The 18,102-nt window shown below is 63.6% G+C and overlaps 1 protein-coding gene across 2 annotated transcripts in view; it reads left to right on the plus strand.

Annotated features, from left to right (window-relative positions):
- COL5A1 (collagen type V alpha 1 chain) overlaps positions 1-18,102 on the plus strand; it is a 139,102-nt gene that overhangs the window by 31,176 nt on the left and 89,824 nt on the right. For both annotated transcript variants that reach the window (XM_032306372.1, XM_032306373.1), the window contains exons 2-4: positions 4,973-5,140; positions 10,350-10,563; positions 11,787-11,949. In XM_032306372.1, the coding sequence (XP_032162263.1) occupies positions 4,973-5,140; positions 10,350-10,563; positions 11,787-11,949 (545 nt within the window). The remainder of the gene's footprint in view (positions 1-4,972; positions 5,141-10,349; positions 10,564-11,786; positions 11,950-18,102) is intronic.

Here is an 18,102-nt window from a genome sequence, read left to right on the forward strand (position 1 = left end):
TGGCTTTCCACCCACAGGCAGGGCAGCGCCCAGGGGCAGTGTCAGGGTCGTGTGCGGGCGCCGGGGCGGCGGGGCCTCCTGCGGTCACGGCCGGGAGAGCAGAGGGACAGGACCCCGGGGCGTCGGCTCCCCTCCTGGAAGGTCGCTGCTGCGGCAGCCGTGGGGTCACCGCACGAGGTCGGAGGCGAACACGCTGTGCTTCGGGGACCCCGACGTCGGTTCTGCGCGTCGCCTGTCGTGTGTCAGGGCCGGTGGGGGTCAGAGGCCGGGTGGCCACGTTGTTCTCCCCGCCGTGCGCCAGCCCGCTCTGCGGTTTCGGGATGGTCATTCCCGTTCGCCGCACCTGCCCGTTTCCAGATACAGGGCCCTAGGCCTGTGGTGTCGTGGTTCCTTCTAGCTCTAAACTTAGACGGTTCTGAGGATTTTGAAGGTGGTCCTTGAGGGAACTCCTACGTTTTCTTTGGATGTGGACGACGTTGACTCTGCAGTGTGCAGAACCCCCTCCTCCCCGCCCTCCCCTGCCTCTGGACTCATCCTATGAGGTCACGGAGGTCCCCCAGACGCCCGGCGGAGTTTGGCCCCAAGCTCTGCCGGGAGGGCTCGCTGCTGGCAATGTGGGGCTGTGGCCTTTGCAGGGACTTCTGGGGTCGGGGAGGCCTGGGCGTCCCAGCACAGGGACCGAGTCCCTGCAGCGTGGGGTCAGCATCGTTCCTGCTAGGTGCTGGGGAGGCTGCCTGCGTACCTCTTGCCTCCCAGCAGCCCTGCTGGGAACCGGGGGTCTAGAGTCTTCTGAGCCTGTGTCAGGGGAGGGTCACGGCTTTCCTGTCCCAGGGAGGGCAGGGGTGCAGACGGGGGCTGTGCAGGTGACCATGGGATGAAGAGGGACCAGCCCAGACCCACACCTGTCCCCAGGGATCCCCAAGCCCGGGGGCTGATGGAGCCCATCACTGTGGGGGACAGTGCGGAGGGTCATCTGCTGAGAGGGAGGTGCTGGGGTGCCTCCACTCATCCCACCCGGGCCTGGGCTCTGGCGGCAGCCTGGGACCTGAGAAGGGACCCAGGGTCCCGGAGATCTGGCAGGTGGACGGGACGGCCCTGATGAGGACACCCTGACGGCAGAGGAGTGGTGAGCTCGGGCTTAGGGGCCCCAGGGATGGAGGATAAGTCCCCTCCCACTGGGGCTCTGGTCATGAGTGGCCTGGTGGCATCCGAAGGCACCTTATGGTTGCAGGCCCGGAGAATAGGTTCTGATAACCCATGGCCTGCTCCCTGAGCCCTGGAGGCCACAGGAAGCCATCCTGCTGTTTGCCCATACATAGTGAGGTTCGAAAACACACGGGGCTTATGGAAAGGAAAGCAAAAACAAACAGTGAGAAAAGGAGAAGGTAAGGACTTGGAGCCCGAGGCCGGCTCCCGCGCAGCCGCCCTGTGGGGAAGTGGGGCTCTGTGCTGCGCCCTCGAGCCTCGCTGGCCTGGTGACCCTGCAACCTGCTGGCAGTCGCCAGGAAGGCCCTGGAGTCACCGCCAGGGGCTACCTTGGTGCCTCACGCACGTCCTGCAGCCATGAAGTGGGGGCAGTGGCCCCTGGCAGCCCAGAAGCCTGCTGTTCCGGGCCCGGAGAGGCACCGGGCAGCCGGCTGGCTGGGAGCGTGGAGTGCGCTTCTGGGGGTGGCAGAGGTTATCTGAGTAGGGTTGGTGGATGCGTGGCCCTTGGCCATGTTCCCGTCAGTGGTATAATGTGTCTCTGGGGCCTGTGCCTCCTGCCCCGGGCCGTTCTTGTCTGTACCTGCTTGCCAGTAGGTCAGTCCCTGGATCGCAGCACACGGTAGCCCCAGGGGGGAGGTGAGCAGGGCAGGGTCTCACAGACGGGAGCCTGCTTTGCACACTGTGGCCTCAGGCACCTAAGTGGGCCCTGGGCGGGGGCTTCAGTTCCCCACTCTGGCCCCACTGGGCGGCGGGGACACGCAGAGTTGATGCCCGTCCTGCCGTCACGAAGGGAGGAGCAGGGACGGCTTGCTGCTTGTCCAGGAAACGTGCCCAGGGCAGCCTTTGCTGCTGGAGCCCGTGTCTCTGGCCTCAGCGAGGGGATGACCTCAAGACCTTCTCCCGGGTGGGGTGACATGGGTCTCACACTCAGGCACACCTGTCCCCAGAGCCGGCGTTGCTCCCCAGGGCCCTTCTCATCCTGATAGCGGCAGCAAGGGCTCAGGTGTCCTAAGAAACTGCCCTTCGAAGGGGAGGCTCCTGTGTCAATGGGAAGGAAAGTCCACGAAAGTCCTGTCCTTCCAGATGCCTCCCAGGCCCTTCCCACACCTTTTATACAACTTTGAAGTATTTTTTTAGCTCTGGCACCAGGAGCCCCTGGCCGGCGGGAGGGGTGGCGTTAGGCCTGAATGGTCTGGTGGCCTTTTCAACTTGTTTAGCAGAGACCCATAAACATGTCCTGGAGGCTTCTGGAAAACAGCTCTCCGGTCAGCAAGCGAGAAAACAGGTTTACAGGCTGCCCATCTGGGAAGAGCATCACCAGCTAGTGGGATGCGAGCCTGAGGAGCCCCAGCCGGGATCTTTGATCCGTCCCCTGGCCACCGCCTGCCTTGGAACGGAATCTCAGAGATGAGCCAGAGCTTGGGGCCGTGTCACTGCGGCCGGTGAGCCGGCAGCTGGCACGGCCTGTCTCTTCCCACGGCCCGAGCCCAGGCCTGGCCTCTGCTGGCACCTGTGCCTGATGTCAGGTGACGGGCTTCGGCCAGGGCTGCAGGGGAGCCGGTGTGGGGGCGGCCTGGTGCCGAGTGCTTTGGAGGTACCCCTCACCATGCGTGGAGGGGCTGACTCTACCATGTGCTGGCCAGGCCCCGGGTAGGAGCTGAGAGCCAACCCGGAAAATCACAGAGGCCACAAGAGGCCATGACCCTGTGCATGAGTGGAGGTCAGTCTGGACTGGGAGTGTCCTGGGTCCCCATGCTGTCCCTTCCTTAAGGGTCCCCACCCACCCCCATCTGTCCTTGGTTACAGTGACAGGTCTGCAGCTGAGCTGGGTGGTGGAAATGACATTGCTGGGGGCAGAATTCTGGGGTCTGGGGAGCACGGTGTTCTCGGGGCCCGGCCCAGGCTGCCGTCCTCTCATCCTAGTGCGTCGCTTGTGGGGAGGGGGACCCAAAGGGGGCCGTCTGCACCTGCCAGGTCACCGTCCACTGCCCTGGATGCCATGGCCCGGCCTGGCTCCAGCTCTGCCCTCCCGGGCGAGGGGCCTCTGTCAGGGTCTTGCTGAATGAGCAGTGAGTGGGCGCAGGCTTCGGGTCTCTACCCCCCTCCCACCCCCCACCCGGGCTATCCTGAGCTCCAGGCACAACTGCCGGCTGCAGAATTCCTAGGACTGGAGAAGGGGAAACCGATGCTGGGGGAGGGGTTCTTTTCTCCCTTCCAAATCCTCCCCCACTGTTAGAAAAGTGGGCTTTGCTCTTAAGCGAATCTCGGGCATGTACATGGTCACCCGTCTGGGGACTCTGCGTCAGCCTCGTGGTCATCCCAGCAGTGGGGTCTGATTCTACTAACCCAAGTCACCCTGAATGTAAGGACAAACTTACTGGCTAATGTAGATGGACCCCCTTCAGGCATGGCTTGATCCAGGGGCTCAAGCCATGTGGCAAGAGTCAAGTCTCTCCCTCCCAGGAGAGGGCAGCCTGCAGCTCCTAATTCACAGTCTGTGGGTGGGGCCCCGGGCAGGTGTGGGGGAGTACTTCTCCTACCCGAGGGAAAGACTTGGAGGTGCTGTGCCCTGATTGGCCTGGTGGGGCTTAGGGGCGCAGCAGCAGGGGCAGAGCCAGTCCCCACTCCCACACTCACCCCCACCCTGCAGGCAGGTGGGTGCTGGCCCCTGGGCTCCCTGAAACCCAGGGCTGCACCTGCTGCTCCTGTGGCCTAACAGTCCCACTCCAAGTTAATTTCCTCGGCGGGGACTCCTGGGGCCTCTTGTTTGTAGTAATGGGAGCTGGGCGCTCCCCGTGAGATCTTTTTGGGGGCAGGTGTGTGGATCCCGGATGTGGTCCTCAGAGCCTAGATGTCCCTGCTCTTCCTGATGTGAAGGAGGGAGCCACGGGCACGGGGGGGGGGGGGGCGGCTCTTGCTGGAGGACGTGCCCTGGCTGCGGTGGGAATGCCTGGGGCTCTGCAGCCCTTCTCTGAGGAGCCCCCGATGGAGGGTCCAGAACTTTCTGGAAAGGATGCACGGATCCCCACGTCCCTCGGCCTTCGTTCCGACTGCTTTGCCTAGGCATAGGTCTTCTGGGGGAGATGGAAATTGGCTCTTGCTGTAAACAGTGATGGGAGAATCGCATTTTAATCGGGTGACTATGGCGGCTAAAATGTGCCAGCGGTCTCTGTGGTTCTCGTGCTGGTCACCCGGACGTGCTGACCCCCAGGCTGCAGGCAGAACCCGCGAGCTGCCAGTGCCTCGCTCCGGAAGACCGACCTCCCTCCCTCCGCAGCCGCCCCCGTCCGCAGGGGCGTCCGTCCAGCCTGGCGGCTTGCGTCTGGATGGCTTTCCCACAGTGGGGTGGGCAAGGGTGTCTGGGTCCCTCCAGCACCTGCCGTGGGGCATGACAGGGGGAGGAGCCGAGTCCACAGACTTCGGGAGGGGAGGCTGCAGGGGCGCGGTGGCGAGTGATGGTTCGCTCCTGGAGCGTGGCTGCAGCGGGAGCGGGCCGGGGGCAGCGTGCTGGGGACGCGCACGTGTGCTCTTCTCAGACCGGCCACCCTGCACCCCGGAGCACCCCCAGTTCCTCGGTTGGTGTGGAGCTGGTTCCCATTGTCCTCAGCCCTGTGCGCGCTTCTGGGCCGGAGGCCAGTCCCGAGGCTGCTCCGCCCCCTGCGGCTAACCCCGCCCCTGCGGCTAACCCCGCCCCTGCGGGTAACCCCGCCCCCTGCGGGTAACCCCGCCCCCTGCGGCTAACCCCGCCTTCCCTTTGCCCTTTCAGCTCAGCCAGCAGATCTCCTGAAGGTCCTCGATTTTCACAACTTGCCTGATGGCATAACCAAGACAACAGGCTTCTGTGCCACGCGGAGATCTTCCAAAGGTCCAGATGTCGCTTACAGAGTCACGAAGGATGCCCAGCTCAGTGCACCCACCAAGCAGCTGTACCCTGGTAAGAGACACGGGTGTGTTCGGAGGGAGGGACGGAGCCCGTGTTCAGGTGCGGGACTGGGGTGGGGACCGACGTGTGCGGGGACAGGTATGGCTGCGCCCACACCCCTCCAGCCCGGGTGCAGGGCAGGGTGCCTGTGTGGCGGGAGGAGCACACTTGGCTTTCCAGGAAGCCCTTCTCCGGGGGCCGCTGTGGTCCCGTTCTCGTGAAACAGCCCGGGTGGCCCCCCCTTGCCCTTCCAAGCAGGTGTCCCTCCTGCCCTAGACAGGCTGCCGCGACTCCACAGGCGAAAGGGTGACCGCTGGTTCTCCCGTGACGTGGCGACGGTGAGCGAGACCCAGGGTCGTGGAAGGGACGCGCGCCGGCGCAGAAGGTCATCTGGGGGCAGTGGCGCGAAGAGCCAGGAAGGGAGCGTCAGGGCCGCAGCCAGAGGGTGCGGGCTTCTTAGGAGAAGCAGCTGCCGGGCGCCAGATCGCTGCCCTGAATTCTGTGCCCGGGCGGGGGGCGACATTGGCTGCTGACGTGGGCTGTCGCAGTTGTCCCTGTGGCCAGGCTGTGGACGCTGTGGGATAACCACCCCCCACAACACCCCCCCAGGGTCAGCTAAACCCTCAGGGCTTATCTGGACGTGGGTTAACAGCCCATGGTCCATCACCGAGCCCCCCGCCCCCGCCTTAAACGAGCTCGTTCTTGATTCCGGTTAGAAAGGTGGGGGCAGGCAGGTACGCGCCGCCCCCCACCCCACCCCCCCGCCCCGGGCAGGCAGCCGCTCCGTGGGCTGTAATACACTGTCATTAGGGGAGGATTCTGCTTCACTTTTTGGTGACCTGGCTGTGACCCCAACGTTGGGCAGCCCGTGGACAAGTCGTGGTGTCTCTGTGCTTCCGCGTCCCCCACGGGGTCCCGAAGGCCATGCTCTTTCAGGGGCTCCATGCTTGCTTCTGATGCCCCTTGCCCTCCGCCCGGCTTTGACCCATGGGGCCCTCAAGAGTCCGTCCCCAAGAGAGGCTGGGTCGGCCCTTTTCACAAAGGTCACTTTGGGTAGATGAGGTTAGTTGGGGCACCGAGTCCCCCCCGGCCTCCCGGGAGCCCACCTCTGCATGCCCGGCTGCCCTGGGCTTCAGACGAGGTCACCCTCGGTTCCCCTGCTGTTGGGCCGCCATTCCACATGTCCCCAGAGCTCTACCTCCGCTTCGGGGCTGAGCCTGGCTTCTAGAATCACCCACCGGGCGCTTGCTCACATCCCCCCGCGTGCCCCTTGTCCCTGCGTTCCCCCATCCTAGAGAGACGGAGGGGCACCGGGGAAGGGCTCCAGGGGGTGGCTGCCCCAGGCCCTGGCGGCTGTGTGGGGCGCGCACGACGCTGACCCCTGCCAGGCCGGGGAAGCCAGGCGACCTGCCCGGGACGGATCTGCCGTCAGTCTGATCCCCGACGCCCCGCTCAGGCTGAGAGTGTGTCCCGCCCTCTGGACACTGCATGGATCCCGGGGATGGGGGGGGGTGACGGGAGATGGATGTGCGTCCCTCACCTGTAAGACAGGCACAGTCTCTCGGCCTGCGTTTTCCCTGAGCTCTCGAATCAGTGACTTGATCAGACCGAGTGTAAACGCTCTGACAGGGTCTTCGGGTCACCATCAGCGTGCGGAGCGGGACAGGACTGGGCAGGGGCAGCATCTCATCAAGGCCAAATAAAGCTGGAGGCGGCCTTGGGCTGATTTGAATAGGAATTTTGGGGGGTGGGGCGGGTTCCCTTCTCCAAATCCCGAAGCGTGGAGTCCGTGAAAGTGGCCACGGGGCGTTCATCCAGGCCAGTGTCGTGTGCCTGTGGCCTCAGGTGTGAGGAGACACATGGTTTCTGTCCCTTCTCTCTTGGATGCTGGCTGACCTTTCCCTGGGAGGCAAGTCTCCTGCGTCAGGGGGCAGCGTGGCTGCATTTTGGACGCCCGTGTCTGCGGGCTGAGCTGGTGGTCAGGCGGCCCGAGTTGAGTGTGAACGCGTTTGAATGACTCTGAAAGCCACGGACGCCCGTGTCCGGGTGACTCGTGGCCATGATGAGAAGACCCTGGAGTTGCCCAGCTGCTCCGAGGACACGGGGCCCTTCCCGGGCTCACGGAGCAGTACTCCAGGCCAAGGCCAAGCTTTGTGGGGACGTGTTCTTCCCCCGGCCTGTGCCTGACGCGGGTGAGCCCGTGGCGCCCACCTTGCCCGTTCACCGGTTGGGCGGCTCTGCACGATCCATCTGGTCCCAGGCTCCCTGGGCGGGGGGTCAGGGTGGCCCAGGGAAGGCCCGGCCGAGGGGCTGCCCTCCTTCCAGTTCGGTGGTGTCTGCACAGGGACGTGTCCTCCCTGGATCCCCAGGGGCCTTCCTCGTCTCACTCACACCCAGTGGTCCAGGTCCTGCGGTCAGGGGCGCCCCGTAGCGCGACTCCGGGCATGGGCCTTTCCCGACATTTGGCCCTGGGTGGCCCGGACAGGCTGTAAGGACAAGGCAGAACCCAGAACTGGGATGCTTTGGGGGGCAAGCCGGAGAGGGTGACCCTGCTTTCCTGGGGGTCCTGGGAACTCACCACTGTCTGCCTGCACGGGGACATCAGTAGAAGACACGCCCAAGACCCTAGAAGAAGCCACTGTGGATTCTCCGTGAATACAGGAGGCCGTGTATCCCGCTGGGCTGCCCTGGCTTCCGGGATCCCGGGACACAGTGAGCTTCTCCAGGACCCCCAGCCCTTCCTCCACTCTCGTGCCTGGGACGGGGGTCCTCTCTCTAGTTGTCCTCTGTCTGGTAACCTGGGGCCACTGAGCCTCCCTTCATGTTCAGGATCTGAAACAGGGCTGGGATGTGACAGTGGCCCCCCCACCCGCTTTGACCTTTGCCCCAGTGCTTCCCTCCAGGCAGGCCGAGGGCGCCACATCAGCTCCCGCCCAGCAGAACGTCCTGTCCAGGAGCTGTTTGCTTAGTAGGATTCAGGATAATAGTGATGCCTTTATTAAGTTCCTACTGTATATCCAGATGGCCCCAGTGCCCTTGGGCCTCAGCCGAGGGAAAAGGAAATGACCTCAGGAAGTAATTGGGCCTCTCCCCTGGGACTCTGAGAAATCTAGTGGGAAGGGTGGGACCCAGACAGCGCGTCCCGCCCACTCCACGCCTGGAATAGACCATCTCCGGTGACAGTAAAGCCGTTATATGTCACCAGCAGGGAGAGTCGTGTCAGGCACAAGTTACCCTCTCAGGCTCTCTGAGCTGAGATCTGCTTGCAGGGTGTAAACACCGGGACACAGTGTCCTCGTGAGCTGGGGGTCAGGGCGATGGCCGTCCCCGGGCTGTGCTGTTGTTCCCTGATCTCCGTATTTCAGACGGGACGACGGCTGTATATGGCACGGAGTCATCTCGGTCTGGGGACAGGGCAGGTGACCCTTGAGATGTGAGGGAGGGACTGTGCCACTCTAGACCCGGACAGTGGCTCCAAGCGTGGGTCTGATGCCCCCAGGCCCCTTGGTGCCTGTGCACCCCCAGGAGCCCAACAGAACCCTGAGGTCCTGCCCCTGGCCTTGCAGTGGGGGCTTCTCCTGGCCTGCCCATTGGATGCTGCTCCTCCAGGGGGGGTAGGGCTGAGGCGGTGGCTCTGACTCCCCTCATGTCCCACGTGTGGAGGGACAGCATGGAGCCGAGGGCTCTGTGACCCTGGTGACTTCAGCACCCCTCTTCCCAAAGGCTTCCTGTCTGCGTGGAAGGGGGGCCTGACTCGGCCTGTCCTGGGATGGATGGCCATGCTGCCCAGCGTCACCTCGCACTGGGGAAGGGACCCGAGACGTCCCCTTTGGGGAGGAAGACTAGCCTGACCCCTGGGTCTGGGGGCCTTGGGCCTCCGTCTCCCCATGGCACCTTAGCTGGGGGTGTGGGGCCCATGGGGTGGACCTCTCCGCTGCCTTCTGTGTCTGCCTGGGACCTCACGCGAGTCTTTGAGCTGGACTTTGGGGGCCCGTTGGTTTCCCTGATGGAAGCAGCCTTGGCCTCTCGCCCTTGGCTCGCCCTGGCAACATCTCCCCACCCTGGGTCCTTCAGAGGTCACAGAAGCCACAGACAGGCCCTGGTGCCCTGAAGGTCCCCTTGTCCCCGACATGGCACCCTGCCACTCTGTGCTCCCGTGAGCAGAAGCGGAGGCCCCTGCCCGGCCGCTCGGGCATGGTCAGCAGAGGGCGCTCACGGATAGCGTCTCCGCAGGGAGCGGCTCTGACCGGAGCCCTGCAGCCCCAGAGGCCTGGGACCATCTGCGCGAACTTGTCACACTGGGTCTGACAACAGGGTGGCTCCTCATCCAGGCCCATACGCCAGGTCAGAGCCCCTCTTCGGCGAGGGTGCCCGTGCCGACGCCTTCTGGCCGGGTCAGCGGAGTGTTTCCTGGTGGCTCTGGGGACCAGCCACGCTCGCTCTGTGCCCCGGGCCCGCGGCAGAGCCGCGCCTCCACCAGCAGCATGGATGGGGAGGAGGCGCCGAGATTTCCTGCCGTGGCCCGAGGAAGGGCGCGTGTCTGTGGGGAGATCTGGGCGTGTGGAGCAGGCCTGCGCTCCCCTCGGTGGGCTGGCGTGGGCCTGGCCGTTTCTGTCCTGAATCGTAAAGAGCATTCCCTGCCATTAACATGACGGGGTTTGTTGTTTTTCTTCCTTTTTAAAATTTGGGTTCAAGTCTTCCCATTTCTTTCTACTCATCCTCTGTTTTGCGTATTAGCCAGGAGATGGGGTCCCTGCCCCTGGCCTCCCTTCCGCCCCCCGGTCCCATCCCAACCCCCCTCCCAAGGACACTCAAGGAGACACAATCTGCTAGGTATAGCCATAGGCACTATGGAGGGTATGAAGATGCCTCTGAAACAGCCCCTGCCCAGAGGGAGCTGACCTTCTAGGAGCTTCTAGTCAGGATTTATACACAGATGTATTGAGGTACAGGAACCGAGGAGATACATTGAAGGCTCACTGACGGAAGGACCAATGAGGTTTGCATTTGGACTGAGCCTCCAAGAGGGTAGGCTTGGTCATGTGGTGATAGGGAAGGGCTGCAGGAACAGTTTGATCCAGCGACAGGTGTGCAGCAGATGGCCACGCACCACCGTATGCATCAAAAGTTGCCAGGTCCCCAAGCCGGTCTGTCTGTAGAGCTGTGACTGCGTGTAGTTAGGGGTTCCTGACTGCCTTTTGATCTCTGTCTTCTGTTACAGCATCTTCATTTCCTGAGGATTTTTCCATTCTAACCACTGTGAAAGCCAAGAAAGGCAGCCAGGCCTTCCTGGTCTCCATCTACAATGAGCAGGGCATCCAGCAGATCGGCCTGGAGATGGGCCGCTCTCCGGTCTTCCTCTATGAGGACCACACGGGGAAACCAGGGCCAGAGGATTACCCCCTCTTCAGGGGCATCAACCTGTCGGATGGCAAGTAAGTGAGCACCACTCAGCGACCCAGTCCGACTCCTGCTGGGGTCTGCGCAGGCCGCCTACCGCCTGCTGGCTGGCAAGGGAGCTGCGGCAGGATGCGCTTCATAAACAAGCAGGAAGCTGCCACCGTGCACACAGGCGGGCACCGGGCAGAGAGAGGACGGGTCTCGAGTTATCGTCTGCCTCTTCGCGGGGGGTCCGTACGTCTCCCTGGGTCTCCCCTTCTCCTTCAAATGCACTAGAATATCTCAAGTGCTGCCCTCCTAGCCTCGAAGGGACGTTGAAGATGGTGTGGTTATGCCCAACTCCTTCTGGAAAGGATGTACGACATCCTTTTATTTTTTTATTTAAATTCAATTAATTAACATACAGGGTTTCAGAGCTAGAGCTCAGTGGTTCATCAGTTGCGACGGACACTCAGCTGTCGCTGCGTCACGTGTCGTCCGTAACGTCCGTCCCCCGGCCACCCCTCCCCCTCCCCGTCCCTCCAGCAACCCGCCGCTTGTTCTCTATGGTGAAGAGTCTCTCACGGTTTGTCTACCTCTCTGAGTTCGTCTCGTTGTATTTTTCCCGCCCTTCCGCTAGGCTCCTGTTCTGTTTCTTAAGTTCCCCACGTGAGTGAAGTCCTACGGTGTCTGCCTTTCTCTGACTTTTGCTCAGTGTAACCCCGTCCAGCTCCAGCCACGTCGCCGCAAACGGCAGAGTTTGTCCTTTCTGACGGCGGAGCCGTGTCCCGTTGCGTATATGTGGACCGTGTCTTTTGTAAACGATGTACGAGGTCCTTTGGGACGCAGCCACGTTAGATGTGGGCATGAATGATTGAAAAAAAAAAATAAGGGACCATTTCTGGAATTCTCTATCTGGGGCATGCCGAAACCCTGGTAGTGTGAAAGTCAGCTCCTCCGTGGCTAACGCACCACGTGCCTGATCTTAGAAGCCCCTCAGGGTGTGGTTCCCGTGTTTCTCACTCACGGCTCCGCAGCCATCCTCCGTCCCGCCGCTTCCCAGCAAATCCTGTCTTCCCCAGCCGCCCCCAGCAGTTTGCTGTGGGGCTCCGGTTCACATGAGGCTGGACCATGGCATCTGCCGGCCCTTGGGCAACCCGGTCTGATGGCAGAGGCTGGGCTCAGAGCTGCCCAGCCCCACCGTGACTGATGCAGTGTCCCCTGGGTTGGCGACCTGTGACCCAGGCCCCCGTCACCCACCCGGGCTGTTTCTTTGCAGGTGGCACAGGATCGCTCTCAGCGTCCACAAGAAAAACGTCACCTTGATCTTGGATTGTAAAAAGAAGACCACCAAACACCTGGCCCGCAGTGACCATCCCATGATAGATGTCAATGGCATCATCGTGTTTGGGACCCGGATCCTGGATGAGGAAGTCTTTGAGGTAAGCGGGGGGAGCTGTCCCACGGTCACCTGGGACCAGAGCCGGCAAAGGGTCACTCCTGCCTACGGCCGCTGTGGCTGCTGCTGGCAGCCGGTCAGGAGACAGGCGTGGGGACAGCTGGCATTCTGACGTGGCCGTGGTTTCTGTTGGCTGCGGCCTCTGCTGCAATCCCGAGGGCTCTTTGTGGCCTGTGGGAGTGGAGAGGTTATGTGGGGACAGCTGTGCTGTGTCCACCTTTGCCCAAGGGGCCTGGGGACAAGCTTGGGAAGGGCACGGGCTTTGGTGAGCCTGGCCTGGGGTTTGTGGATAGACGTGGACTCCTGCCATCTGGTGTCTGAGGGTTGACCTGGGAAGGGGGCAGCGGCTGGCGGGGCTGGAGGCCAGTGCCGGGCCAGGTGCTTGTGCTGCAGGAGGGCACACGCCGCCAGCCTTCAGAGGTGCTGTCCCTTGGCAGTGCCCGTCGGCCGCCTGGAGCCGGGCTTCCCAGGGAAACGCCTCAGGGACGGGGCCGGGGCCCGAGCAGAGTCCTGCATTTCCCTCCTCTGAAGACTGGAGTTCACTCTAAGACAGAGTTAGAGAGCCCTGTACTGTAGAAGCAGGTCACCTCTGCCGGGGCCAGCAGTTTCCAGAAGCCCTGGGGGAGCGCACTGGTGATCCCTGAGGACTCTCCCATGTCCAGGTGCTTAGGCTTTGCTTCCTGAGGAGCCGGGGCCCCAGCCCTGTGGCAGGGCCCTGGGATCTGCATTCTAGAAGGCACTTCAGGTGACCGGTGGCCCCTCTGGCTGGGCCGAGGTGACAGCCAGACCCTTCCGTTGGACTTCTTTCTTGTACATATCCGGGCTTTGTGGAAGGAATGTTGGCTGCCCCCAAGGCTCCGTGGCTAAAGCAGGTTTGGAAACCACCATGCAGGTCTGAGGGCTCTCCCAGCTCTGGGATTCCATCCTCGGGGCAGCCTTTCCTCTCGAAATTCCTGTGACTGCACACATACCCGGCCGTGTTTGAGAGGAGCGCTCCACGCCCTCTGGCCTTGTACTCACACCTGAGGTGGGGTCTCTGGGCCCCTCCATCTGCTCGGCCAACTGGAGAGCCCCCCCGGGCTGGCCAGGGGCTGACCCGATCCCGGTGCTTGGCGGGGGACCCTGGAGGGAGAGAATGTGCCTTGTTACTCCCATTTCTGTTCTAGAGGGAGTCACGTCTCTGCAGACGCTAGCGCTGGCCGGTGGGGGAGGTCTGCGGCCGAGCAGGGAGAGGGTGACTTTCCCAAAGTCTCATCTTTCTGCAAAGTCAAAACGGGGCATGTGGCGGGAAGACAAAACCTTCCAGGGGGGTGGCTGGCCCGGTGCAGGCCCCCACCATCGTGCACTGGGTTGGGGGCTCAGGCAAGTTGCCCTGCCGTGTCGTAGCCTCAGCTTCCCCGTCTGTGCAGTGGAACCATGAATGTGGTTCTTCCTGTGGCCGTGGCCCATGGCAGCCCTCAGGCGCTAGAGGAGGATTAGTGGCTTGGTTCTGATTTGAGTTCCACGGCAAGGCGGGTGGGATGACAGATGGGCGGGGCCCAGAACAGCCATGTCTCTGCGGACACGGGGTGGGAGGGCCGCTCAGAGACGGGGGGCAGCCAGCCTGTGACGGTGGGTCTGGGGGCCCTGCTGGGAATGGTGGCCCTTGGCGTGTGCCAGGACAGCGGGAGCCCTCTGGTGCTGCCAAGTTTTGCAGGTTCTGGAGACGCACCCCCTGGGCCCACTTCTGACCTGACTTGCCCGGAGACCCGGGTGAATGGCTGGGCGGGGAATTGCAGGGGCCACAGCCAGGCGGGGGTGGCTGCGGGGCTCTCCCGGGGAGCTGGGGTCAGAGGCACCGGGGTCACGCAGACTGGGATCGAGCGGCCGCTGGTTCAGAGCCCTCGCCGGCAGGGTCCAGGAAAGCAGGGGTGCTGCTGCGCTCCGGGACTCTCACTTGTCTGACGTCGGGAGCGGCCGTGCCGCCTCGCGGGGGCTCACCTCACCTCACCGGGCGTGGGTGCCTGCTCGTGAGGGGACCCAGGGTCACCGCGGACACGGCCCATCTTCCTGTTGGTTGAAGTTCTGCCCCCGGAGGCGGGAAAGTTTGCCGAAGCAGGGCCGTGGCTTTGCGGGTTTGAATTCGCTTACTGTGCGGCAGTTTCTCTGCCCTGGGCAGAAAGCCGCATCCTTTCTCTTGCCTCCTGTGTGCTCCCAGGTGCCCGTCATCGTAAAGAGGCCAGAACAAGCTTCATCTTTAAAAAAACAAAATTAGGATCCTAAAGCAAATACGCTTTACCTCGATACGCTGGTCGAGCCAGAAGGAGCTGCTTTCCCGACACTAGAACGGCACCGCTGTGGGGGAGCCCCGGGAGAGCTCAGGGCCCAAATCCCATGGGGGGAACCTGGCTGGGCCACCTAAGCCTGTTCAAGACCTGGGGTCCTCGTCCGCTGCGTGGGCCGGCAGCCGTGTTGAGCCGGGGGTGCGTGTGTGAGGCCGTGCGGGCCTCCCGGTGCGGCTTGGATGGAGACGGCAGGTTGGGAATGTGCTCGGAACGGCTGGCCTGAGCGGCTGCCAGGGACGGGAGGCTTCGTGGCCGGCGAGGGGTTCGTGTTCTGCAGGCAGTGCTTGCCCAGACGCAGACTTTCCTGGCGGCCGGACTCGTTCATGTTGGAAAATGTGACCTGACTTTCGTAGCGAAGACCAGTGGCCCAGTGGCCCCCGGAGCGCTCCGTCTGGCCTTTCTCCTCCCAGAGCAGCCACTGAGCGGGGCGCGGCGGCCCTCGATGCCCAGCCGGCCCGGCTCTCACGGCGATGGAGGAAGAGTCTTTGTTTCTTTTGAAACAGAAGTGACTTAAGTCTTGTACTTTCTGCCAGATTTCCAGTAACGGCCCTCCCCGTGCTGGGCACTTGGCTTCTCCCCGTTCTTCAGGACGGGGAAGGGGGGCGGCGCCGTAGAAAGCGATTTCTGCAGCAGCTGCGCTCTTTCCCCGGAAGGATGTCTTCCCCTCATCAAAAGCCACTTTGTCCCACAGCTCTGCAAGGGCCTGGTGAGCTGGAAGGATTGGGAGTGACTTTGGGGGGCCGCCCATCCCCACGGGCACACGCACAGAGTCCCGTGCTGACCGCTGTGTCCAGACAGGGCTTTACTGAACTCCAGAGAGCTTATTGGGGCACTGGGGATTTTCCTGGGGTACACGGGGCCCCACAGAGGCCCCTTTGTCCCAAGTAAAGTGCCGTCCAGGGCAAGAGCCTGGCATAGGGGCTCGCAGCTCCGGGGAGCCCTTCCCCCCAGGGGCAGACCCTCAGCCTGGCTGTGCAGGTTGGCAGCCCCCGGTCTCCCAGCCCCGGTGTGAGCCGCTGACGGGTCTGTCCTGCTGGACAGGGGATGGGACAGTTGGGTCCCTTCTGAAGCCGCCCCAGGAGGAAGGTGCAGACAAAGGTTCCACGGGCCTTGGGCCTCATCCACTTTCTTTCCAGCTGATGACCGGCAGCCCGTTGCCAAACCCCTCCAAGCCCAACGACTTCATCTGGAAAATGGGCGGAGGAGGCCTACACTGTGGAAGGAATCTGGGTAAAGCGCCCCCCCAACTCCCCCGCAGGTCCCAGAGAAGCACGCTTCCCCCGACCCTTGGCGGTCAGAGCTGAGGCCCTCTGGCCCTTTGTCCACATTCACCGGCAGGGACATGACCGATGGGCGTGTGTCCAGGGGGCGGCTTGGGCTCACAAGCTGTCCTTCCGCTCCACTTCTCCAGACTCACCTTGCAAGTTCAGTGCCAGGACGCCTGCCTTTGAGACCAGGGCCTCCAGCTGGGCAGGCGGGGGGCTGGCCTGGAAGGGCTGGCCAGGGTCATGCACCCCTGAGCTGAGGATCGCCCTCCCGGGACCTGCCCTGCCTGTGCCTGTACGTGGCCATCCCAGTCCCCAGGGCTTGCGCTGGGAGTTGTGCTCATGGCCCGCCCCAGGCAGGGGCCGTCCCCAGTGTTGGGCTGGTGTGAGCTGGAGGGGCTCAGGCTGGGTGGCGGCCATGGCCTCGCTCCTTCCCCTGTGGATCCCTGCCCGCAGGCTCTGAGGCGGAGAGTGCGTTTTGCGGGGTTGCTCTGGGCTGCCGTTCGCCACGGTCTCACTGGGAGCTGTGTGTCTCGTGTCCTGTGGCTTCCCCCGGGGTGTGACGGTGTCCCAGGGTCCCGGGGGGCATGGGGGCCGCGTGGGCTGAGGGCCCACTGTGAGGGAGGTTGGAGCCGTTCTTCAGAAGGGGACGGGGCCTGCAGGCTTCCCCGTGCAGGAGAAAGGCTTGTTTTCCTCCAGGGCTTAGGAACGAGCTTTGTGTTTTTGGAAACAGACGAGAGTGCCATGGAAAGCGAATGTGTCTGGCAGGAGCTGAGAAGTGGTTGTTTTCCTTCCGTGGTAGAGCTGGGGGGGAGGCCAGCCAGGGCAGCGCTGGCCAGCAGGGCCCGTGACGGTGCCCGCCGAGTGCTCTGCCCTGCCGTCACCTTTCGCCACTCCTGGGACGCTGGCACCAGAGAGGTAGAAGAACCGCAGAAGGTCGCAAAACCGTGGGGGAGCCGGCCAGGTCCGCAGACCTGTTGCTGCCGAGAACCCGACGGTCTGCTCCGGTGTCACGTAGCGTGGTAGGCACCGCACTCTCAGCAGCCCGCGCTTCTGCTGTCCCCTTGACCCATGCCCCCGGGACCTTAGGAACTGGGTCACAACCTTCCCCAGCTGGAGCCAATCCCGGGTGGTCCTAATGATGCCGGGGGCTGCTTGTTCTCTGGCTCCCACGTGGGCTCCCAGGACATCAGAGTGCCCTGACCTGTGGGGTCGGCAAAGCCCCAGAACCTTCCAGAAGGAGCCAGCACAGGCTGTTTGCAGGCTCGCTGGCAGCCAGGGCTGGACTTCCGTGCCCGGCCTGCCGAGCACTGTCCCCAGCAGGGTCCGGAAACACCGGCTGAACCGGGGCACCGGCGCCTCTCCTCACCCTTTGCTCCTCAGCGGGGCCTGGAGCCGGTGGGTGTTCCAGATGGAGGGGTCTGGAGGGTGGGGCTTGGCCGGGGTCGGGGAGGGCCTCTGTGGCGGGAGGACCCTCCTCTCTGGTGAGGCGGGAACAGAGGGAGGCCCACCCCAGCGGACAGGGAGCCCGGGCGTTCTGGGCGGGCGCCAGACCCACTTCTAAGCTCTCGGGCGTCTCGAGGGGCAGCAAGACCGAACGGACTGCACACCGGAGCCCCGGGTGCCGGGGGAGAAGCCGGCAGCACCCCCGAGTGGCGGTCCTCCTGCTGTCCGCCCGCCTTCCATTTGGAGAGACAAGGGGTTTACCTCATCCCTGATTCCCCTTTTCCAGAGGCCTGGCTTTTCCGCTGACATGTTCTTTCCTGGAATGCAGCTTGCCTGGGGCCTCTGCTGGGCTGGGCTTTCTGGGCCATCCGCGAGGCGCCTGGGGACCTTCTGGGGAGCATAGAGCCCTCCCCGGCCACACGCACGGTTGCGGGCATCAGCGTCTCGAAGGCGAGAGAGCTGTGGGCTTCGTGTCGGAGGCCTGGGTCCCCGTCCCCGCTTTCACCGCGCAGGCTGTGGCCTCTGAGCTCCCAGGCCCCTCCGGGGACCATCCCATCACCCGCCACGGGGACGCACCAGGGGACCCAGGGCCAGCGGAGCATGCGGGCCGTGACTGGGGAGCTGTGGGACTCTCCCCCCCAGGGCTTTGTGGCACTGGGGACCGTCTGCTGCAGGATCCATTCCCTCCGGGGCTGGGAGGCAGCACTTCTGTTGGCCTGTTTCCGTCAGCATCCCGTGGGGGTGTCACGCTGACCCAGGTTTCTCCGGGGAGAGGAACTGCGGGTGCGTTCTGAGGGTGCTTCTCCCGTCCTCAGAAGGTGGCGCATCTGTGGGGCTGGGGCCAAACCTGAGCTCATGTTCAGACGCCAGGCTCGAGGCGTCTGGGGCCCTGCCCGTAAGGCCCCCGTGCCCCCCGCATCCCCATGGTTGACGTGGGTTCATAGGCCCGTGTGCCCCGCCCCCACCCCCCTCCCAGCCCGCGGTGTTTCTCCTGTTGGTGCGGCTAGTTAGACCCATGCTGGGAACAGGAGGAGCCAGCCTCCGAGGCGGCACCCGTCTAGAAGCCTCCCAGGTGTGCACAGCAGCTGAGGAGGGAGCCCT

This window comes from Mustela erminea, chromosome 12 (assembly GCF_009829155.1).
Source record: "Mustela erminea isolate mMusErm1 chromosome 12, mMusErm1.Pri, whole genome shotgun sequence".
Taxonomy (NCBI): Eukaryota; Metazoa; Chordata; class Mammalia; order Carnivora; family Mustelidae; genus Mustela; species Mustela erminea.